General features: G+C 51.9%; 1 protein-coding gene across 2 annotated transcripts; it reads right to left on the bottom strand.

Moving 5' to 3' along the window:
• KIAA1755 (KIAA1755 ortholog) lies at positions 1-22643 on the bottom strand. Of its 2 annotated transcripts, XM_024108891.3 has the most exons (15): positions 22383-22522; positions 18019-18216; positions 16113-17279; positions 15881-16004; positions 15564-15758; positions 14340-14463; positions 12101-12194; positions 8250-8336; positions 6768-6884; positions 5932-6030; positions 4653-4801; positions 3151-3289; positions 2673-2792; positions 1719-1910; positions 1-1186 (listed from the first exon to the last, which is right to left on the bottom strand). In XM_024108891.3, the coding sequence occupies exons 1-15, from the start codon at positions 22383-22385 to the stop codon at positions 131-133; spliced, it is 3864 nt and encodes a 1287-aa protein (XP_023964659.2). In that variant the 5' UTR covers positions 22386-22522; the 3' UTR covers positions 1-130. The 2 variants fall into 2 exon arrangements, with proteins under 2 accessions (XP_023964659.2, XP_008170421.2); XM_008172199.4 differs by having other exon boundaries at positions 15881-17279; positions 22383-22643.
• Between the last annotated feature and the right edge of the window lie 1449 nt (positions 22644-24092).

Below are 24092 nucleotides of genomic sequence, written 5' to 3'. Positions count from 1 at the left end.
GTAAGAAGTAGACCCCAGTAGGTCTGATGCCAAAGTCCTGTGCTATAACCACTAGACAGCACAGCCACTCCGTGGCCAAAGTTGCCAGGACTGGAAAGCCAAAGCCAACCCAGTTTCGAAAGAGCTGGTTTTACTCGGCATCTGCTTTTTCATGGCTATTTGTGTGGTGGTTTTCCAGATATATGATCCCCAGGGGCTTTCCCAAAGGCCCGGGCAGTCTAGGACTCACGAGTTCCATGGGCAAAATGAGATTAGTTGTTGAAGGGTCTCGGGCCGAGTTCTGTGACTCTGTATCTTCAGAGGAAAAGCTGCCATGTCTGGACACCTGAAAGTATTGGGTTGCTTCCGGCATCTTACTCCAGTGCTTCTGACCACATGTGCTGGGGGCTGAGCAAGGCCCATCACCCAGGGACTCACTCGCTCTGTCCCGAGGAAACTGGCCAGGGTCTGGGCTAGAGGCTTGGGAAGGAAGAGACAGAGGAGGCTTCTGGGGGGGTGCCCCATGGAGGCTTTCTAAAGCCTCCGTGCTGGGATTCTGAGCCAGGGCTTCTCTCTGTTCAAGATCAGCTCCACATGCAGCACTCAGGGGAGAATCTTCAGCTGTTATAGAGCCTTGATAAATACCTCTGCCCTCCTGCACAGCCTTGCAGTACAAGGATTCCTGCTGGGGACACCTGGGGTCCCTGGGATCTGTACCTAGGTCAGAGTCTGTGGGCAGATGCGCTTTTAACTCTAGCTCACTCCTCGCTCTGCATCCTGATTCTTTAACTTGTGTCTTGCTTCCTGCCGATGCTTGGGCAGGGTTGGAAGCGGCTTTGCAAACATGAGGAGCTTTACCTTGGACTCTGGGGCCTGACTGAGTAGCAGCTGAGCTGAAAGAATCTTCCTCCCCACGACAGTCTGGCTCAACACCTTGGGCCTCCTTGAATTTTTCCAGCATCTCCTCAAGGATCTGCCTGGTTTCTTGACACGTCTGCCATGCCTTGTTCCATACTCCTAGTCCTCTGCAGCTGTGCAGGGTGTAGGCTTGTACCTTCATCTCCTGGAACCTCTCTGCTGAAAACTCCACAGAGAGCTTCTGTAGCGATTTCTCTAGGCATTGTAGGGCCTCCCGACTCGCTGGCTGTCCCTCTCCAAGCTTCACACGAGCCATGTGCGGTTTGCAGTCAAGGCTAAGCAATATTATCTAGAAAACAGAGCAATAGTTGGTAGTTTTTCCTTGTCGCTCATCTAGAACCTGCTGTCCCTCCTCCCCCACGATCCCGTTTGCTGCTGGGGCAAGAACCGTCTCTTATCCCTTCCGCCCACTGCAACATCCTTCCCATGCTCTCCATCTAGTGCACTTTTCTCTCGCTCCAAACCTCATTTCCCACTTGCTTATTTATCCCTCTGTAACTTCTCTCACCCCCTGTTCTGCTGCAGCCCCTCCACACCAACTTCCTTCTGGAGTCCTACAGAAATTCCATCATAATCACCAACCTGGAGTTTCTCCACCAGTTTGTCTCTACCAGGGTCAGGAGAGCGCATCCTCTAGGGAGAGCCGGGGGGGAGGCTCCGTTTCCTTGCTATGTCATCAGCGCTGGGGGTCTCAAACTACTTCACTGTTCCTACATTTCACACTCTGCCCCACAGAGTCCCGTCTCCTGGCTGAGAGCAATATTGTCCGGGTCCAGTTTGCTGCAGTGTACCCATATGGAGCACTAGCTTAGCACAGTCACCTTGTCGCAGAACCTGCAGAGGTTGAGCAGAGTTTCCAGCTCCGCCTGCTGCCGCTCCAAGTTCGTGTAGAAGCTCCTCAGCTTGGCCTGCACGGTACCGCCGGCTGCCTGGAAGGCTTGTGCCTCTGGGAACACGGAGCCTTGGAACTCAGCAGCTTCCTTACACAGCACCACTCCGTGGTTGTAGTGAGCCTAAAGGAGGATACAAGGGAAATGATCTATTCCTAAACTGGCTCTGCTGTCTTTATCCCGGGGCCTTGTTTGCTGAGGGCCAGGAGTTCTGCTGTAGCTGGAAGATTCCAGCATCAAAGTCAGAGGAACGTTCTCGGTTTGGGCACAAACCATTTCTGGGTGCAAGGAAGCAGAAGAGAATCATTCTATCTTGGGAGGAAATAAGAATGGAGGGTCTCATTCTACACTCCCCATGCTGAGACCTCCTTTAATTCGGTGCATTGCACGGGGCTGCTTGTTTGGGTCGATTAAGCAGACGCCTCAGTCTCCATAGACCCCTATCCTGGGCTTCCCCACACAGCACTGGACCTCCCTTGGAACAGAATGTCTGCCCTCCAGAGCTGGAGGCTGGGAGACGGGAGGAGGAGGCGGGAGCGTTAAGGGTCGGAGCCCAGACGTGGTCCAGAAGTATAAGGATTGTCTCACATTTGGGACTAACGCTGTGCAACACTGGGAACCTCCTTGCAAAAATCTGACCTGACAGTTACATGTTGATGGGCCCATTATCGCTCAAAGGGTCAAAAATGGCATTTTCTGCAGATCTGTCACAATACTGGGCCATTTGTAACGAAATTGCAATGCAATGTGAGAAGCTCTAATTCTGGGGTTTTCGTATTTCATTCTGAGTAGCTGGCAAAGAGCCCTAGCAAGGACCATGTTCCAGACACAGGCAATATAGCTATCGCTAGGAAACAGGTTATAGAAAAGCATCCTCAAACATACTGTAGCCTGAATAAAGAATTCCTTGAACTGCTGGTAGGATCTCTCCGAGCTGTCCGGGCTCCATTCCTCAGTGCTCAGCTCACGGAGCCGAGAATCTCCTTCATCAATCCAGCAAGTGAGCTATAAGAAGAAATAAATAGAGTTTCCATGAGATCTCAGTTATTTAACAGCTGCCACTTCCCTGGGAATTTCCCCTCCTTCCCTTGGGTCATCCAGATTTCACAGAGTTTGTGAACATATTTTTCCCAGTAACCTAGTCATTAAAATCTGGCCTTCAAGAAAATCTTGTTGTTCTCCAGGTTCCCTTGGTATCAGTAGCCCAGGCTATGGGCAGATAAGTTTATTTGCTTCACTCAACTCTGAGCTGAAGCAAAGAAATCTTGTCCTGGATTTGATGAATGAGATTCAGCAAACGTTGCCGTGGTATCCAAGGTGCGAGCTGTCCTTCCCGGCAGCATGTCTTGGGGAGAGCGCTCACCTTGCCGAATTCTGCCTCAAACTCCCGGATCTTTCGGAGGAACTCCAGGCGCTCCAGGCAGCTGTTGGATTTCGTCACCAAAGTGTGAACTTCTTCTTCCACTTGGTTGTAGAGGCCCATGGCTGAGTCCACGCTGTTCCTTAAGAACAAAAAGGAAGACAAATACATCTGGCCCGTCTCTGTCCACCTACAGCATATCAGCCACTGGTGTGCGAGGAGACCATCCACCCCTCCTAGAATTAGAGCTGAACATGCTACAGGTCAGGCACAATTCCTAGTTAAGGAACCAACAGAGGGAGTCCTCTGAGCATCACAACCCCTTAAATGGGGAGAGGGGAACCCTAGCCTCTGGCCGTGTGCTCCCTGGAGCTGGGTTCTAGTTATGACCCTGATGCACACTGTTGGGCGCTGAGAAAGGTCATGTGCAAAGATCGCTCTGCTGATTAGCAGTGGCGCCGAAGGATTGCATGTGCGGAGTGGAAGAGCCGCAGTCCCGTTCCTCCACACTCTAGCCCAGCGTGGCAGCCAGAGCTGAGGTCGCTGAGGGGTTGTAACTTGTAGATGATGTTTTGCCACAAGCTGAGCCATGCTGCAAATGTTTCTAATCACCAGGGGACTCTGGATTTGTACCTGTCCAGAAAACCTCACTGTATCGCTCTGTGTGGGACCAGTTTGTGCCCCCAGACTGGCCGGCCCTGGGACAAGGTACATGTTACTCTCCAGCTGTTTGGAGCCCTGAATAGCTGCAGGTGTAACGTCAGGTGATTGCACATGTCCAGCAGTCTCCCAGTTACATCGAGCAGGTTGGAGTTGGATGTTGGATACCAGAGGGAGGGATGGCGCTTGCTAACTCTGCTCTCTGTCACCTTGGAAATATCCTCCACCCCAGCCCGACACTGTCACAACCGGTGCGTGATGGCACCAGGGCAGAGGAGCTCCGGCAAAGGAGTGGAGTGAACCGAGGGGGAAGGAAACCGGCGGGTTTTGTGGTGTGCGGCTGGCTGGAAGCAAGGTGATACTATTGGGGAAGCAGCGCCATCTAGCAGCCACACTGGAAAATAAAATGAAATAACATTGGATGACATCTGTTTAAAGTTGCATGGAATCGAGCTCTGCGGGGAACAAGAGCTTCTCGTCTTCCTAGAGCCACCGGCACATGTTCTCCTGCAAAGCCCAGGGAGAAAATCCTCACCCTGCTCAAGCAAACGGTGCCTGGCCGCCTTCCAGGCCTGGGCTGAGCGGGAACCACTCCCGGGAGCTTGGGTCTCCAGCTGGGTGGGGAGCTGGCGGAGCTAGGCCTGGGGGAGCGGGCGGTGGTGGGAACACCTTGAAGGGCTGGCGAGAAGCCTGTGCCGGTGGGTAATGGGCTGCATTGTCCCCAGAGAACGGATGAGGAGCAGGGCTCTGCAATGCCAAAGGCACAAGCATCCTGAAGCCAGTAGGGTGAGAGCTCGGTGCTCAGTGTCCCTCTTCCAGGGCAGGGATGGCTCCAGTCTCCGTACCTGACATCCGGTGAGAAGCTGAGCCGGGATGCCTCCTTCCTCAGCCTGGCCAGCGTGGCCCCACCCTCTCTCTGCAAGCTGACCAGCTGCACGTCGCTGAGCACTGCCTTCATCAGCTCCCTGTATCTCTCCGTGCACTCGGCTGCCTCCTGCCCGAGGGTCAGAGACACACACGCTTGTCACTGGGATTGCCCTGCTCTTTGCCCCGTCACCCTCTGAATCAACAGCACCAAGTCGGCGGCCAGGGGCGAAGGTAAGAATGGGCACAGAGCCTGAGGTCGGAAAAGGCCTCCGACCTGGGGAGCAACATTGCACCAAGGGAACTTTATTTTACCCTGGGACAAAATGGTGTTAAATGCCACGTAAAACACACATTGTCCTGCAAAGAGAGCCCTGGAGGAGCTAACTGGATCACAGACTGCCTAGGTCAGTTGCGGAAGCTCCTTCACTGGAGGGTTTCGAAAGGAGGCTGGAGCCATCCGTCATGGGGGGTTTAGACACAAGTCCTGCATCATGGCAGGGGGTTAGATTAGATGACCCTTGAGGTTCCTTCTAACCCTACAGTTCTGTGGCCCTTGGTCAGGGGATCCCAATGTGCTTTCTGAGCATGAGACAGTAACAAACTCTATGCAGAGATCACCTCATCCACCACTGACTGCAGCCACCTTTGGGGTGCAACGTGGCAGCTGTGTCCAATGGGACCTGCACAGGGGCTTCAGGCAGGCCGTTTGCAATGATATGGACTGGAATTTGACAGGGCACTAGAGTTCACGCTCCTCTTCTTGCAGAGCTTCCCATGGTATCTGCCGTGACCACAAGTAATCAGGGCGTTGGTGTTAAGTCTTAGCCAATAAACAGCATCTTCAGCAGAACAGTGTATCACACCTGCCAGGTCTCCAGCTCCAGCAGAGATTCGCTATGACTGCTGCTCGCAGTTCCTTGCAGGTCTCCTGTCCGAGCAGGGACACAGCCTGACCTGACTTAGCTTGTGGGCTGTGCCAGCTGGCTTCAACATTGTTTTGCAATATAATAATGGCTTCTTTGCTCTTAAATACTGATTATGTAGCAAGCAAAGGCTATGGGAGAGATTCACGGCTGCTTTTGATCAAATGCACCTAGCGAGTTCCTCTGGCTCTCCCGGTGGGCAGGAATTGCCCAGGGCTGGATTGCCATTGGGCATCAGGAGATGGCCGCACTGTGATGCTGATGTTTTGGGGGATAACTGTGTCAGAGCTGGTTGCAGGCTATCCTGTTTGGAACTCGGAAACATGGCTGTTACCTGCATATCCTCTGGGATGTCGCCCTTCTCCAGTTCCTGGATGCAGCTCTGCAGTAGCTTGGAGGCCTGCTTGAGATCTGCCACGAAGGGATGCAGCTTCTACAGAGAAGGAAACACAAGTGAGTTGGCCTGTCCCAGGCCAGGAGGGCTGGCGGATGGATGGCAAGACAGGCTTAGAGTAGAGAGGGGGGAAAGGTTTAGATTGTGTGGATGTATAAACAGATGGACAGTAGTTTAATGGCTGATAGGGAAAGAAGCAGGTGGAAATATGGATGAATAGCAATGCAGCCAATAAGCAGGGTGGGAAGGTTAATTGCAGAGAGACATTGTAGATAATATATTTCTAAGCAGAACTGAGGTAGCTATTGATATTTAGCTAAAGTTCTGGGCCTTCTTGTTGATTTCTTACACTTGTGTGTAACACATGTGAAAACCGCTGCTTGCTTCAGGGCATCCCATGGGAATCCGCCCCCTCATCCATCTCTCACTCACTCACTCACTCACTCACTCACACACACACACACACACACACACACACACACACACACACTTACTTTTTGTGATACATTGAAACAGGGATGTACTTATTGTGATGCAACCAGTTGGCATAACTTGCAACCAGATTCACTCTCTCCCCGCAGTCGGTGTTACGCTGTTATTGCAGTACCAGCAGCCTGTGCATTCTCAGACATTGTCTTCCTGCATTACCCAGGTACCAGGGATTTGCCAGTGATCGTCACTGTGAGCTTTATGTCCCCTGAGAAGCAAGTCCCTTGCTGAGGGAAAAGGGCTGCAGCAAACACAAGGAGAAAGCTAAAGGCCATGATAATAGACACCTGGAAGAATTGAACCCACTCGCCGTGGCAGTAAGGGAAAGTCCCATCCAAGTCTGGCGTCAGCTGGGTGCTGTCGACATAGCGGCTCAGAGCTCGGAGGGAAGTCAGCAGCTCCACCTGCAGGAGGGAAGGACACTGCTTGTAAATACTTACAGAGGCACGTGAGAGTGGTGGGTAAGAGGTTGGTTTGGCAACGCTTCCCCAAGGGGATCCTGCAGCGTTTGGGCATGAAAATCCCTCTCTCCTTCTCCAAAGATCCCTGCCGCCTGAATCCCCAAAATGGGGCTGGAAGAGTCAGAAGGAGAAGCTGCTGGCTGAGATTCCCAGCCGTCCGCTCCTGCCTGGCCATGCTGTGAATCCGGAATCCCCCATGCAATATGCTGGCTCAGCGCATGCAGCTGTGTCTCCCTCTAGCGAGCAGAACTGCCTGCTAGTCATTGGCCGCAAATGAGTCAGTTCCTCTGTTGGCTCAAGAGGTAGAGGGGCTTGTTTCGGTAGGTCCTGGTTTCATCCCCATGCAAGCCCCCGGGGTCTGTGTGCAGCTGCGATTTCTTAAACACAGTCTTTATTCAGGCAAACGCCCGCTGAGTACAGACCTCAGGGGGTTGCCCACTGGGGGCTCGACCCAAAGCCCACTGAAGCGGCTTCAACAGGCTTTGCATGAGGCCTGGCGAGAAAAGCTGTTGTCCTTGGCATTTTCGCAGTTCTGGTTCCTTCCCGAGAGCCTGAACCCAGCCCTGGCTCAGAAGAAGTCACTGTCTCCAAGTGGAGCTCCCTGGGGCTCTGTGGTTTTCGAATGCACAGCAGAACACTGGCATTTTAGTACATCTGCCAGGACAGCCAAGCTGGGTAATCGAACTCATTAATATTTCACATTATATTAATTAAACAGAGCAGCATTAGAAGAACAATAAACTCTTTCCAGTTGTGAGTTATTATCCTAATGCCCGTGTCCAGCGGGTGGAAGTAATTGGGAAAGTACGCGGCTTCCCCCGGGTGGCTGCAGTCCATTACTGCCATCAGACAATGTGAGGACTGCAAGGATTACCTGCCTGGGAGAACGACAATAGGATAAAGGCCCCACAGACAGAGAGAAGGGCACCTCTCCCTGCTCCTCATCCGAGACAGGGTCCAGGTATTTCATAACGGGGGTGAGGACTGTGCACATGGGCAGGTTCTACTATCGATGTCATGGGAATAGTGGAACCTGAGCTCTAGCAACATGACCAGGACAGACAGACAGACAGAATCCATCTAGTCACTGCTCCTGCTGGCACAGATGGAGCCTGGTGAGCTAGGCCAAGGTGGAGATGAGGTGGGGGAGCACCTTGGTCCAGCTCCATCCCCCTGACTGCAGAGACGAGGGAGGAAAGGAAGGAACCATCCGTCAGTACAGACTCTGTCCTCCTTGCAGGAGAAGATGCAAATAATATAAAGACGAGGCTAGGGAGCAGCTATAGAAGAAGCTGCTCCAGTCCTCACCTGCATTCCAGGTAACTTCTCCAGGTGTGCAGCCGCCTCCTTCTCTGCCAACAGCAACACACCATGGATGGTGGCAGGTGAAGATCTCTGCAGGGGAAGGCAGAGTAAATGTCACTCCTTGCAATACAAGAGATGTTAAGAGTAACAAGAAGGGTTTCTTCAGGTATGTTAGCAACAAGAAGAAAGTCAAGGAAAGTGTGGGCCCCTTACTGAATGAGGAAGGCAACCTAGTGACAGAGGATGTGGAAAAAGTTAATGTACTCAATGCTTTTTTTGCCTCTGTCTTCACGAACAAGGTCAGCTCCCAGACTACTGCACTGGACAGCACAGCATGGGGAGGAGGTGAGCAGCTCTCTGTGGAGAAAGAAGTGGTTCAGGACTCTTTAGAAAAACTGGACGTGCACAAGTCCATGGGGCCGGATACGCTGCATCCGAGGGGGCTAAAGGAGTTGGCGGATGTGATTGCAGAGCCGTTGGCCACTATCTTTGAAAACTCATGGCGATCGGGGGAGGTCCCGGATGACTGGAAAAAGGCTAATGTAGTGCCCATCTTTAAAAAAGGGAAGGAGGATCTGGGGAACTACAGGCCAGTCAGCCTCACCTCAGTCCCTGGAAAAATCATGGAGCAGGTCCTCAAGGAATCAATTCTGAAGCACTTAGAGGAGAGGAAGGTGATCAGGAACAGTCAGCATGGATTCACCAAGGGCAAGTCGTGCCTGACTAACCTAATTGCCTTCCAGATAACTGGGTCTGTGGATGAGGGGAAAGCAGTGGATGTGTTATTCCTTGACTTTAGCAAAGCTTTTGATACGGTCTCTCACAGTATTCTTGCCAGCAAGTTAAAGAAGTATGGGCTGGATGAATGGACTATAAGGTGGATAGAAAGCTGGCTAGATGGTCGGGCTCAACGGGTAGTGATCATTGGCTCCATGTCTAGTTGGCAGCCAGTATCAAGCGGAGTACCCCAAGGGTCGGTCCTGGGGCCAGTTTTGTTCAATATCTTCATTAATGATCTGGAGGATGGCGTGGACTGCACCCTCAGCAAGTTTGTAGATGACACTAAACTGGGAGGAGTGGTAGATACGCTGGGGGGTAGGGATAGGATACAGAAGGACCTAGACAAATTAGAGGACTGGGCCAAAAGAAACCTGATGAGGTTCAACAAGGACAAGTGCAGAGTCCTGCACTTAGGACGGAAGAATCCCATGCACTGCTACAGACTAGGGACCGAATGGCTAGGCAGCAGTTCTGCAGAAAAGGACCTAGGGGTTACGGTGGACGAGAAGCTGGATATGAGTCAACAGTGTGCCCTTGTTGCCAAGAAGGCTAACGGCATTTTGGGCTGTATAAATAGGGGCATTGCCAGCAGATCAAGGGACGTGATCATTCCCCTCTATTCGACATTGGTGAGGCCTCATCTGGAGTATTGTGTCCAGTTTTGGGCCCCACACTACAAGAAGGATGTGGAAAAATTTGGAAAGAGTCCAGCGGAGGGCAACAAAAATGATTAGGGGTCTGGAGTACATGACTTATGAGGAGAGGCTGAGGGAACTGGGATTGTTTAGTCTCCAGAAGAGAAGAGTGAGGGGGGATTTGATAGCTGCTTTCAACTACCTGAAGGGGGGGAGTGGTTCCAAAGAGGATGGAGCTCGGCTGTTCTCAGTGGTGGCAGATGACAGAACAAGGAGCAATGGTCTCAAGTTGCAGTGGGGGAGGTCTAGGTTGGAAATTAGGAAACACTGTTTCACTAGGAGGGTGGTGAAGACTGGAATGAGTTACCTAGGGAGGTGGTGGATTCTCCATCCATAGAGGTTTTTAAGGTCAGGTTTGTTTAGTTTGGAAAAGAGAAGACTGAGAGGGGACATGATAGCAGTTTTCAGGTATTTAAAAGGGTGTCATAAGGAGGAGGGAGAAAACTTGTTCACCTTAGCCTCTAAGGATAGAACAAGAAGCAATGGGTTTAAACTGCAGCAAGGGAGATCTAGGTTGAACATTAGGAAAAAGTTCCTAACTGTCAGGGTGGTTAAACACTGGAATAAATTGCCTAGGGAGGTTGTGGAATCTCCATCTCTGGAGATATTTAAGAGTAGGTTAGATAAATGTCTATCAGGGATGGTCTAGACAGTATTTGGTCCTGCCATGAGGGCAGGGGACTGGACTCGATGACCTCTCGAGGTCCCTTCCAGTCCTAGAATCTATGGGATGATTTAGTTGGGAATTGGTCCTGCTTTGAGCAGGGGGTGGGACTAGATACCTCCTGAGGTCCCTCCCAACCCTGATATTCTATGACATCCTCTGCTTACTCTGCACGTGACATTCAGCCCCGGCGTTTGGAAACACTCACTAAACACAGGACTGTGCTGTTGTGAGCGGGAGAGTCTCATATCCTGAGCAGTTCAATGCTGGTGTTAGAAGCCAGAGAAAAAGCTTCTGATCAGAGCTGGGTGGGAAATGCAACCCCATTTCCCCCAGTCCAGTCACGTGGGTCAGAACCTGCATAGAACAGGACAGCGCATCCCCACCCGGGCTGTGTCCACCTCCCATGAGCAACCCAGCAAAAAGCAGCAGGGGAATTTCTATGAAAAACTCTGTATTCCTACTGGAAAGGCACGTACGGCCATCCAGGCTGGGGACAGAACGAATATCCTGGGACTTAGCTGACCAGTCACAAATGAGCCCAAAGCTCACTGAAGAGACCTAAAGCAAACCCTGGCAAAACGCAGAGTTGATGGGAGCAGTGACAGGGTGACAAACTCTCCGCCCCTGTGCAGGAACACAGGGCACTTCTCTGAGTTGCCCTGGGCTCAGGCACGAAACACCTGCATTAAGATGCAGGGTAATTATTGCAGAGTCATTCTGGCAGGTGGGCCCAGTTAATGCCAGCCGGGACTTGCCGGGGCAGAGGAGGTCCTGCCGGGAGTCCTTAGGAGCAGCTGTGAGAGGTGTGTACATGGCGCTGTTGTGTTTGAATTCCAGGTATGGGATAAGCTCGGACATGAGCTCAGGGTCTGGGTGCTCCATTGCGGATTGGTCCATTCACAGGGGCACTGACTAGATTCTGTGGCTGACTGTGGCTACTGGAAGCAGAGAGAAACATAGTAACCCCAGACTGACAAGTGACTTGGGCTGGGGCTTGGACAAAGGATTTTCTCTCCTGGTTTTAGTGTGTGCAGAGACAGAGAGGTTGGGGATGGAAAGAAGCACATCTCCTGGCTACGTGAGCTAAGCCTACTGTGATTTTGTGGTAGCAATGAGCATCTTTTGTGCCCCGGGGGACTATAAACAGTGCTTTGAGTCTGGTCCTCCACGTGTGTGATCTGTGTATCCGTAGGTGGCAAGCAGAGAATTGTAGTGGCAACTTTGAGACCAGACAACCGGGAAAGGGCTGGAGTGTAGCACTGAGCTCCCAGACGGCTGGGAGCCAGATGCATTGACGGTTCCCCGGGAGATCAGTAACTGGCACTGTGAAGGAGGAGACTGGGCAGCTGTCCCAGGGAGAGCAGGGGCTACGCAGTGTTTCCTAGATAAATATATCCCGCTCCCACAGAGGGTAACTGAGACCTGCCTGAATGAATGATCTTGGGGATGCTTAGGGCAAAGAGTGTGGATGAGATCAAAATCTTGGCCTCAGGGCATCGCAGACAAAGCGACTGTCAACGGATCAGCTCTAGGCCAGCAGGGACCTGCTCACAGGTCCCCACCCAACGCAATACACTCCAGAGGGAATCTGAAAAGTGCTTTAGGGACAACACTGCTGAACTTTACTGATTAGCTGGACAGAGGATCTCACCCACCCAAATCGACTGTGCTTCTCCCTCTGAGCTCACTACTGTACAGAGACCAGCGTGTACCTGGACTGATCTGAATGCCGTGTGCAGGGTCGGGGAGGGAGGCTGTCTCCTGGCATCCACCACAATGGTCAGCCCTCTGTCCCTTGCTTCCTTCCTAGGGAACGAAATAAACCACAGTGAGCTCCCATTGGAGGAAGAAAACGGCATTAATTGAGAGTGGCAGACCCTCAGCAGCTGATTTAGGGTTTCCCCACCGCTGCTGGAGAGGAAATGCCCCGCTTTCCTGAAGGCACCATCCTGGGGTCTGTGTGCCTGCACTGCAGTGGGGAGCGAGTCTCCCAGCTCGGGCAGACAGACTCGTGCTAGAGAGCTCGCACTAGTGCACAAACACTAGCAATGCGGGCAGTGGAGGCAGCAGCTTGGGCGCTCCAGCCCACCTCACCCCCTAGGCATCAGAGCCCGCGGTTCAGCCCACGCTGAGCGTCCGTATTTCTGGTTTTAGCACGCTCGCTCGAGCCCACCCGCATGAGTCTGTCTGCCAGGCTGGGAGCTCGCTTGTCGCTTCCGGCCTCAGTGTAGACGTGCGCCCGCTGACGTCTGGTCAGGGGAAGTCTAAGGGCCTCCTTTCCCCTCAGAGCTGCTGTCCCGCTCCCTTCTCCCCCACACTTCAAGTTGGCACCTCTGTCCTCGCCCTCCCAGCCATGCAGTAAGTCAGCGACCGCGTGAGAGCCCAGACTGAGGCCAAGAGGGAATGTGAATTCTTCCAAAGCTGTAGCACTACTTTAAACCAACCAACAGGAGGTGCTGTGGCCCCTCTCCCCACCCTTCTCCATTCCAGACCAAAGCTGAGGGAGACACCTGCTGGATTTAATGGTACTGAACCCCCAAATACATTGCTTGGATTACCCCAGGCCTTCTCCTGCATGGAGACAGTGAACAGTTCATCACTTCACACCTACCCCTCTAGGGGCTATTTTACCATCAGCAGCGTAGGTGGCTTTGGGTGTGTTTTTTCTAGCAAACAGGGAAGGGCTGGAGCAATCCAAAGACCCCAGAAGCAGAGCCGGATTTACCAGTTAAGTGAAGGTTTCAATGGACTGTAGAACTCTAGTTTTCTCTTCTGTGAGGAGTAGGTGGCCTTGCGTATGGCTGGTCCTGGTTTCTAGCCTTGATTACTTCACTCTGGTGCACAATGGCTAATGACGTTGACAAAGAGGTACGTGGCGTGTACATTATCCTCTGAATTAGTTACGTATTTCAGTGACTCCTCCTGGGATTGTCTCTCAGGCTGAAACCCTGGGACATGAACATCAACTCTTCCCTTTCCTCCGGAAGATCTTCTGGGCATTTTGCCCTAGCCAGCCTTCTCCCCCTTGGCAAAAGCCCCACCTCTGCTCTCTCTCTGCCTGCTCCCCCCAGAAATGCCTGCATACACCCAACATCACGCACACTATTTATCTTCACATCCCACAGCTGCCATGGGATTTCAACGGATGGGTGGAAAGAACGTCTGAACTACCAACGCAATGTCCAACGTGCTCCAGTAGGGGGCAGTGGTACACATTCCAGCATGTGTGCGGGTGGAATCCATCCAGCTACACACGGAGAGTTAAAAGCCCCCAAACCACCACAGTGAGCAGTTCCAGAAATAATGCCTTTCACAGTAATTAACTGGGCCCTCTGAGAGTTGCCTGCAGCCTAGAGCCATCTGACTCCCTTTTGCCAGGCAGCGGGATGGGGGCGCAAAGCAGGCAAAGGAGTGAGTATGGATGCCCAGCTCCCAGGCAGAGTCCACCCCCTAAACTCCATATTCCCCAAATTCCATTAGCCCGTGTTTACCCTCAACTATGCTACTGCCTGAAAGGAATTGGAACGGGGCATGCCAGCCTCCACACATGGCAGGAAGGGGTTAATGGGCAGCTGGAGGCTGAGAGACCTGGAGCAGAAGTCTGGCTTCCAGGGTAAAAGGCAGAGCCCTGCTCAGCTGCGGGGAGCAGAGGTTGGAGAAGGCTGGTCAGGGCCCAGGGCCTAGCAGATCTGCCCGAGGAAAAGGAAGAATTTAAGTTCATGTTGTTTCCGCCTTGTTTTGGAATTGGAGTGCCCTGCAAGGGGTAGCACTGGAAGGGACCTGACGGAGGGTCCAGACCCAAGGTGTTGGAGGCTGGGCAGAGCAGTGGGAGACAGGCTGGGAAACCGAGGCTGAGTGGCTGCTGCGCCGGGCGATGCTGCATGCAGGTGCTCTGCTAAGGTGATGCTATAACATGGGTGTTGTGGGAAGGGTGCCGCGTTCTCCCCTTACCTGGGGATGGAGCAGAGGTAAAGGAGGAGCTGGGCTACCTCTCTGGCGGAGCACCAGGTAGCTTCCCACGCTCTGCTGCTTGTGGTCACCTGGATCAGGGCCCTGCCAAGCTTATCTGTGCTCCCTGCAGCCAGGAAAAGCAAACGTTGAGTTACCAGTTCACAGTACTGCCACGCCCATGTGTTCGGGAGACTTAAAAATCATGAGATTGTTCAAAAAACAAAGGTTGGGTTCTTTTATTCGCCTTCTCTTTTTGAGCCTTTAAGAGTCACGTTTTCAAGCTGTTTTCTCTCCGCAACCATGAAGGCCAGAGACATGCTTTTTCTTAAAACAAAACAGAAAAAAGCAGAGTTTCAACCTATGCCATGATTCCAGGAATTGGGGCTTCAAGGAAAACAGCAAGTATCAGGAGACTTGGCGATGTTACGGTTGTGGAGTGGGAGACCACGGACAATCCAAATGTCACCTATTGCGTGCTCCCTTGAACTGCTCCGTCCCACGGCCGCATGCTTTCCCTGAAAGTCCTTAGGGAGTGCTGCGTGCATGGCACAGCACCTCCAGTACGTCTCCTTGGGGACTTCATGGAAGAGCTGCGGCAAATACTATTGGCCTAAACTCCCTCACGACCTCACTTTCACCTTGATGCCTGCTAACGCCTCAGGTTTCCGCCTGGTCTGAGTAGCTGGGGTGGAGGCGATGTGAGAGGGGCTGGAGTCTGGAGGAATTAGTACCATGTTGGGAGCTCTAATTCTGGCGCTGGGGGGCTTTCATCTGTATCTCAGAGTTCTCATCTGTGAAATGGGGGGAGAATGTTTCCCTGCCTGCCTGGGGGGCTGTGCCGTGCCTTCAGGAGATAAGAACTGGGTGGGAAATGTCTGGGTTTCCCCTACAGCATTTTTTTGTTTCTGTCAAAAATGTTCAGGTTTTCATTGTAACCCCTCCTCCTGCCCCCCCCCCCCCCCCAATATTCAGTTAAAAATTAGTTCTCAGCCACTTAAAACAGAAACATTTCAGCTGACCAGGCAAATATTTTCGTTTTATTGAAACGCCCAGCTGAAATGTTTGCCATTTTGGTGCTTTCCATTTTTCAACAAAGCCCCTAAAGAACGTAGGACATTCCCTGTAGAAATGTTCATTTTGACCACAAAAAGCTTTCATTAAAAACCATTGTGAATGAAGACATGCGAGTGGGTCTAATCGCGATCCTGTCACTGGGTTCAGTACCTGGCAAACAAGCTATGCCCGAGAGCAAGAGCTCAGCGCCAAGATCCTGCCATTGGGGCGGCCGTTGAGGGCTGGACTCTGCAGACAGCGGTTCTTGGGCAGGAGAGCTCCCGGTGGTGGCACAAAGCCCGTTCTTACAGTTGGTGCCTTGGAGAGAGCTGATGTCGAAGAGAGACGCGTCCGTCTGATCGGTACCTGGCCAGGAAAACAGATCAAAGATGGGGCAGAGTTTTTAGCTGAAAGGAGGCAAAGCTTGCACAACTTACTACCGTGATTGCTTTATACCCAGTTTTGTACAACCCTCTACTGGCTATTACCTTTCCCAGCCGGCTTAGCTCTGCTCATCTTGGGAGAGTAAATAGCCGACATCCTTTTCCAAGGCCCTTCATGTTGGCTGGTACCAGACAAACTGTCCCCTGGGGATGCTGGTGGTTGTCGGCCCTTGAAGAAGGAGAATTTATGGTTGGCAGGGGGAGACTGTGACCGAGGGAGATTTCTCCTTGCACCAGCAGGAGACTTGAGAAGCTTTAAGTACCCCTGTTTTGTCACCTCCTCGGCTTTCGTCTCCTGAGTCACTGCCTTCCGAGGGCAGCCAGAGAGGAGTCTGGGAGCGGCTGCCTGGCCTGGCCTCTGTCTGGGGTGAGCTGGACTCTCTGGAGCTGTGCTTGCTGAAGGGAACTCCGGTTTGGGCACATCAGACTCCTCCAATATGGCTGCCATGAGCCCAGAGCCAAAGCTCACGGGGTTCTGAAGGGCGGCCACGTAGGACTCACGGTATCGACACCTCAGCCCATGGAATTTGGGGTCTCTGTTCAGTTTTCTCCTCAGACACGGCGTGCAGGGACCCTCCTCTGAGCTCTGCCCTTTCCCACAGGTCCATTTTTCAGCTGCTGACCCTTTGTTCACCCTTGGAAGCCGTGATTTACGCTCTGATGGCACCTTTATTTCTCTAGAAGGTCCAGGTTGCTCAGCAGATGGTCCTGACTTGGCCAGAAGATCCAGCTTCATTTCTTCAGAAAACTCCAGCAGGTCGACATAGTCACCGTCCAGGTCCTGGCTGATGATATCGCACAGGCTTGGCACAACAAACACACTGGGTTTCTTCCATGATCCTGCTTGGTCCACCTTGATGAGTCCTGGATACTTGCCCTGGCTGGACCTCCAGGGCACATCTTTGCAGTCTTGGACATTACACATGACGTTACCAGGTGGCACCTGAGCATCAGTCATGCAAAAAGACATTGTGCAGCTCTGTGATGCTGGCTCTACCATCACTTCAGAGCTGCCAAGGTCGAGTGCATGTGCTGGAAGGGACACTCTGACCTGGGTGGGACTTGGTGCTGCTTTGGGCTTGCTGATGAATTCTGGCGTGGCTATCTTACTCCAAGGCACAGGGGCAATTCCCTTTTCTGTGGCTACCAGGCAGGTGTGCAGAGGCGCTCTGTCCAGGTCTCCGTTGATTTTCTCCAGCCACTCATTAGTAAATAGCAGTGTGTAGGAGGATTCAGGAACTGTTCTTTCTTCCACAGTGCGCAAGTCCCGAGAGAGGCACTTAACAGTGATGCAGGCAGATTGCTCTCCGTAGGGCTCTGCTTGGAGGTAGAAGTCTCCTGGGCGTAGTAAGAGGGGGTTGAGTGGGGCAAGGTGAATGACCACTTTCTCGTGAAGACACAAGGGCCAGCCTTCATGGAGAAAGATGCAGTTAAAGTAAGGTGCCTAAGAGAAGAAAAACACACAATGTTAACAACATGGGATCTGACCAGCTTCTTGTGGCCTAATGGATGGAGCGCCAAACAGGGAGATGGCTCTACCACGGGCCTGCTGGGTGATCTTGGGCAAGCCACTCCCCTCCCCGTGCCTCAGTTTCCCTCTCTGTAAAGTGGGGATAATGAGCCTGTCCTCCTTTGTAAAGTGCTTTGAGACCTACTGATGAAGAGCTGTGTAAGAGCTTGGGATTATTATTATTATTATTATATGGCCTTTGTTCCACAGTATGCGAGCACCTTGCAACCTGTACTGATCGATTTGTCACAGCCCCTGAGTGCGGCCGGGCCGGGCCATTATTCCCGTTTGGGGTGGGGATAATGATGTACAGACCGACTCTGCAGTGCCACAAAGTGCCTCACACAATGATTAATAAACCCAGCAACCTGCGAGGGGTTGGGGAAGTCTCATCATCCCATTTTACAGATGAGAAAACGAGACCCCGATGAGGAGATTTGCTGAAGGCCCCATAGAGAGAACCCAGGCGTCCTGTCCTCCTGTTCCTTGCTTAACTACCAGACTGCACTGCCCCTAGGTGGGATACCGCAGCGTTTAGAGTCTGCGTGGAAAGTTTGCTTCAGTGGGGGAAGCCTGCCTGCATCCATGCACCCACGGCAGGCCTGGGCCTGAGAGCCGGGCTCTGGGAAGGCTTGGGGGAGATGGGTCCTGGAGTTGTTATCCATGAACTCACACAGGCCGCCTGCCGCACATGCTCAAAGAGGCGCTTGGCAGGAATCAGGAAATCAAGGAGGCAGCACAGCCCGTCGCCGTGGTAGTCGCTGTCGAGTAGGCGGAAGAGCTGGCTGAGAACGGTTGGGGCTGTGACTTCAAATGGCGGGTAGAGGGCTAGCAGGGCGTTCTGCACCGCGGCATCGAGAGACCGGGGATCCTGCAGGGGAAACGTACCATCCATTAGACAGATCAGCGCTAGCAATGGGCCAGTTTCCACCCCCTTTGGGGACCTCTCCCACCGCCCCCCGTTTAATATACCCCATCCGTCACTTGCTTTCCCAGCCTCCCCACAGAGCCTCCAGACCGGCCCTCCAGCCTGGGGGGAGCGTGGAAGTGTCTTTAAAGGAAGAACGCTGATTTAAATACACCAGTGCGGCTGGCAGAGCCACGTGCCATAGACATGTTTCCTTGGGAGTAACCGTGCTTTTCTGGGACTCGGGGTACATTAGTTATGACACTGCTGAAGTGAGGAAAGGTCGAAAGGTCTGAGCGAATTGGGGAGATGTCACAGAGGACTGTCTCTTGCACAGACAGGTTAAGGGGCTTTTGATTTAAAGGGTCGCCCGTATGTCTAGGTTTATACTCGTTTGATTTGTAGTGGGTCTGACTTTCCAAGTGCAGGCTCCAAATTCTAAACTCCTCAGAGTTCAGGAGTGTTCACACCTGGTGATTTGGCTCAGCCCATTGTAGCGAGAAGGGTAGCTAGCGAGATTAGATGCGGTCCCAACTTCCCCCAAATTCAGAGCTGTTCAGAGCTAAGCTCTCTCCCAGACACTGGCAGGTGTCTGAGAAATACAATCGTGTGGATGGGTGACATGAGGCCAGGCACCTTGATCGCTCTGGTTCAGCCTCATCCCTACATTTCACTGATTCCAAACCAATCACTGGAGAATCTGTTAGGAAATATCCGACCTTTTCTACAGCTCCATTCCTTGCAAAACAAGACCCTCCAGACTAAAACAAGCCACCATGTGTGTAAGGCCCACTTCATGATAGTTCCAATTCGCCGACCTGACGCTGCAGAAGCAGTTAATTAAACAAACCCTGTTTCCAAGGCCGTGCTAATCTGACTGACGTAACTGGTGCACAAAGGGAAGCAATCAGGATGAATTCATGTTCAATTTCAGCTGCTTTAGGGGTGGGGGGGAATAAAAATGGTTGTCAAATGGAAAAACCACCTAACTGGTAGGGACAGACGTTGGCCTTTCAAGCCTTTAGGAAGAGCTTTCAGGCCATTCACGGAGAGTAAATAATAATGCAGCTGTAGTCGCCTGAGACAGCTCTCCTAGAGCTAGTATTTGTGCAGGAACTGGACAGGCAGACAAATAAAGACTCGACTGGATTTGCATGTACAGAGGCCCATCGGCTCACACAAATGGAGGTTTCTGAGCATGCAAACCCACGTTCCTGCAAAATCTGGGCTGTTGGAAGCTGGTGGAAGAATTAACCCCAATGTGCTTTTTAACTAGGATGTGTTGCGTTTTTATATATATATAAAATCTCCTGCTCTGTCTCTGTTCAATCCCTAGGTAACAGAGAAGGCGCTTTTATCTCCCGCTGCCAAGCTTGACCTGCTACAGATCTGAGCTTCTTGACCTGGTCGAAAGGTCAGTCTCCAAATTTAACTGGACTTGATACGGACGAATTCCAAAGCTCTGAGCACAGCCTCAAGCAGAGAGTTTCGTTAGCAGCCTCCCATTGATCCAGCCAGGAGTTGTATCAGCAACAGCTTTCTGGTACGTCAGTGAGCCCAGGCACTTGGCAGGGTCTGTAGCTGTCACACACTGGGGCTGAGGGGGTGAGATTGTCACACACCGGTCGACGTGGGGACACTCGGGAAAGTGAAGTGGAATTATCCCAAGGTGTGAAGGTAGAGAGCACTAGTTAAAGCACATTCTGTGTGGACACGCTACTTCAGAAGTAAAACTGCTTTTGTCCAGCTTAGCTTAATTAGGTTCAATGGGTTTTAGCTAATGCACTTCAACATCACACCTTTAGCTAATTCTGAGGAGCTTTCCTGAGCGTCCCCAGGTAGACACACCCTGCCACTAGATTCTCACTTCTCAGTGAGGCAGATTTCAGCCTGGTTGCAGAGCTCTCTGTTTACCATTTTAAAGTGAAGGCTGTGTCAGATTTGACAGCCTTAGGCCTGGTCTACACGTAAAAATTAGGTCAACATAGCTGTGGCGCTCAGGGGTGTGAAAAATTTACACCCTCTGAGTACTGTGGTTAAACCAACCTTGCCCTGGTATAGACGTGGCTTGGTCGATGGACGAATTATTCCGTCAGCCTGGCTACCGCAACGTGGGGAGGTGGATTCCCTACAGCAGTGGAAAAATCCCTTCTGTCAATGCAGGAAGTGTCTACTACGCTAAGGCCGCACAGCATGGGTGCAGGGCTGCAAAGCAAGCTTGTGACACTCTGCTTCTGCCCTGACCTGCAGGGACCTCTTCTAGAGGGGACAGGGGAGGCAGGGAGCTACATCCATGTGAGCCCATCCAATGCTGGCCTCCTCGCCGCTGCTGAGATCTGCAAACAGACACTTGCACAATACTTGGTTTTCTCCCCCCGTCAGATTTGTCAGAAGGGGCCTGGGTGGGTGGCTTTGGGGCATGGGAATCCTACTCTTTTGCAGACTGTCTTGCAAGTCAGCTTTATCTCTCCGTTCTGTCCTGCTGTCTGGGTACATGGCACCTCAAACCCCCTGTCTGCTGGTTCTCATGCCCTTCCTTGGTCTGGTGGATGGGACAGTGAACGGAGCAGCCGGTGCTGTTACTCCCAAATCTCAAAGGGGAGCTCGGAATTTAGCCACCTCCCAGCAGCTGGTGAGGTACTGAATTCACTGAGTGTCCTAGTGCTGTAACAAAACAGAGATGAAGAAGTTCAGATCCCCCCCTCTCCCCCAGATGAACCAGTTCAGATCCTAATGCTGTAATTTGTAAAGCAGCAGGGCCCTCTTAAACTCGGGTAAAAGAAAATTGTCAACTGAATTTGGGGCCCCCATGTAGAGCAGAGAGGAGAGTGGGATTTTACAAATCGTAATGACACGACTTTATTCTTGGTGTAATTCCACCAAGGGCAATTACACCAGGGATGATTTGGCCCAAGATGACAAAACGACTTCATGAAATGTTACCAAAAAACCTCCCATCAGTAAATGAGTCTGATTTGGCTGTCAATAGAGAGCCGCAGCAACGTGCAAACGCGAGGCGAAAAGGGACACTAGCTAGAGAGTGATTAGAAACCAAAGGGAACTGACCAATTTAAGTGAAGTGCAAAAAGAAAACAAAAGTCACTAAGAGCATAAAGAGACTGAGATTTTATAAGTTATTTCCATTTCAATAACCTAAAGTGTAGTTCAAACAGAGACGATGCTGTTTCCCCCAAATCCCCATCTGTTTTTATAAAGCTGTCTGTCTGAATCTCTGGGAAGGGTTAGATCTTCACAATAAATACAGTTTTGGCACAGTAAGGTTGTTCATTTAACTCTCAAGTCACCAAGTGTACTGCTCTCTCTCCCTTATGCAGAGGTTTGAGAGCACTAACCAGCAGCCAATAACAAGTCCACTCCCGCTGCTCCAGCTCGTACATCAGGGGAGTTTAGCTTGAGTAAGGACTGTAGGATCCAAACTTTAAAGACAAGTCAAAGCATTAGGAAGGCAAGAGACGAGGTCTGTGCAGCCCATCACAGCCGCTCAAGGCAGCACAGTGTGCCTCTAACAGTAATGCGAGCCCTAGCGTAGGGACCGATGGAGTAAGGAATGTCATCCCTGCCCAGCAAAGGGAGAAGGAGTGAAGTTATTAACACACATTCTCTGGCTCTAATTCCCTGCAGCCATAGCAAGGGAGTGCAGGGAGGTTTTAACCACAATGGTTTGCAGCCCCACACGCTTCCAACCAAACAGCTGGTAGTGATCTTTGTACCCTTCTTTCTACTTTGTGCCAAACGTCTGCTCAGTCTGCTGGAGACATGGTCTCTGCATGAGAAGGGAATCCTCCCAGACACAGATGGGTTTAGAAGCGAGCTCTGTCGTCAATCTATCTCCCCGTTCCCACCCGGCAAGGAGCGGCGTGACACCTGAGCGTTAGCGTGTCAGGGCTGACAGCCACGCCCGGGTGGCACAAGCACACACAGACAGACAGGGCCTGGGAAAGGGCAGCACCTGCCAGGCACGGAGAGCGATAAAGCAGCAGGCAACTGCTAGGACTTTGCTGCAGGGCCAGGTGTGCGGTCTGTGTTGGCAGCAGGGGACAGAGGAGACAAGCAGACAGGGGAAGCGAGTGGGAAAGTCATGACAAAGATACAAAAGCAGAAGGCATTACCATGTTTTACTGGGAAGTGGCAGGGAGGCTGGCGGGAGCAAGGAGGTAACTGTCCCTTCTCCCAGGATGCTAGAAGTTTTCCTAGTGCATCTAGTTGCCCTGCCACTCTCTCCAGTCCATGCAAGCGGCTCTTTTTTCTTCTGGCGGATCCTCAATGAAATCCAGGTGCCCTAGAAAAGTTGCAGTGAAGCCAGACAAGGGGCAGAGGTGGCTCTGCCTGCGTCAGCCCAGCCGTACCTCCATCCCATTCCCGACCAGAGTAAGCCAGAGAGGATCCCTCCCACCCAGCCACCCAGAAGAGAGCAAGCCCTGCTTGTGAAGGGGAGGGAGAGGGAGTGGAAAGGGGGAAGGAGGGAGGGGGCTGTCTGGGAAAGACGTCTTAAGCTCAGTCTAGCTCACGCCTGTGCGGCTTCATCTGCAAAACATTCACAGAGCAAGCCAGGCTTCAGACACAGCAGCTCCCATTGTGCATCTAGACAGGCTCTTTTCATGCCCACACAGCACAGGAACTGGGGTGAGAGCAAACCAGGCAGGGTACACATCTTAAAACCAAGTGGCCAAATCCATCCGGGGTGCCTGGACGCAGAATTCAGCGCAGTCCCACCGGGTGAATCTGGCCCAGGATGCCTGCCAAGATGAACACAAGACGCCCACACAGGCTTGTTTTTCTAACTGTTCTATTTCCCTCCGCAGTGGTTTCTTTCTCTGTCTCTTCCTGGAAGGGGCGTGCCAGCCAGTGCCTTGAAATCTCCCCTCCTGCCTGTGTGAAATAGCTTTGCTTAATTGGCCACTCATTTCCTTTGTAATGTGGCAAAATCCACTTCCAGGCTCAGGGCTGTCCAAGCTGTGACTCAGATGATGGGGAAGGAAAGCAAGAGAGAAGCAAGCCAATTAAAGGAGACACTGTTTCATACAGGCAGGACGCTGCCCTGTCTCTGCACTAGACATTATCCAGGTCTCCGTTTCTAGCTGAGCATTTTCAGAAGTAAAGTTTTTTTGGGAAAAATAGATCATAAAACTGTTCTGGGAGAAACCCACTGCAGAATCCTAATACAGAATGCTGGCGCAGCGCTGCAATGACCTGGGTTATAGAGAAATCTGTCCGTCTGTCCGTTCCTAGCACCTTTCAGCCATTGATCACAAGTAAAGTGAGTGTCATTATCCCCATTTACTGGTGGGGAAACGGAGGCACAGAGACTTGTCCTAGATTACATGGTGAGTCAGACAGTGACTGGAATAAATGATTTGGGGGGAGGGATAGCTCAGTGGTTTGAGCATTAGCCTGCTAAACCCAGGGTTGTGAGTTCAATCCTTGGGGGGGGCCATTTGGGGATTTAGTTGGGAATTGGTCCTGCTTTGAGCAGGGGGTTGGACTAGATGACCTCCTGAGGTCCCTTTCAATCCTAATGATCTATGAATAGAGACCAGGTCTCCTAACTTCCATCCCAGTCATATTCTTTCTCTATTGGACCATTCTGCCTGCCTGTCTTATCAATCGTCTGTCATATATGTCTGTACCAGAGATGGGCTGGCTACAGACCTTACTTGTACACACCAGAGGTGTTCATCGTAAGATCCTTTACTGTTCTGCCAGGTCTGGCTGAGGTGAGCTCACGTAAGATTTTTTACACATGTGTCACCTAGATGCTGACCAGTGTCACACAGTTTAGCATTCCATCACATCTCCCCCTTCAAGTTCTACAATCCTAC

This window comes from Chrysemys picta, chromosome 13 (assembly GCF_011386835.1).
Source record: "Chrysemys picta bellii isolate R12L10 chromosome 13, ASM1138683v2, whole genome shotgun sequence".
Lineage (NCBI taxonomy): Eukaryota > Metazoa > Chordata > Testudines > Emydidae > Chrysemys > Chrysemys picta.
Note: the sequence above shows the minus strand (reverse complement) of the source record. Positions and strands in the feature narration are given on the sequence as shown.

Excerpts from the sequence above, each read along its gene's own strand:
- KIAA1755 (XM_008172199.4), bottom strand. Across the intron at positions 8,337-12,100 it reads CGGCATTCAGATCAGTCCAG|AGATCTTCACCTGCCACCAT; the intron begins GTACACGCTGGT and ends CTTCCCCTGCAG. Across the intron at positions 3,290-4,652 it reads AGCTTCTCACCGGATGTCAG|GAACAGCGTGGACTCAGCCA; the intron begins GTACGGAGACTG and ends TTTGTTCTTAAG.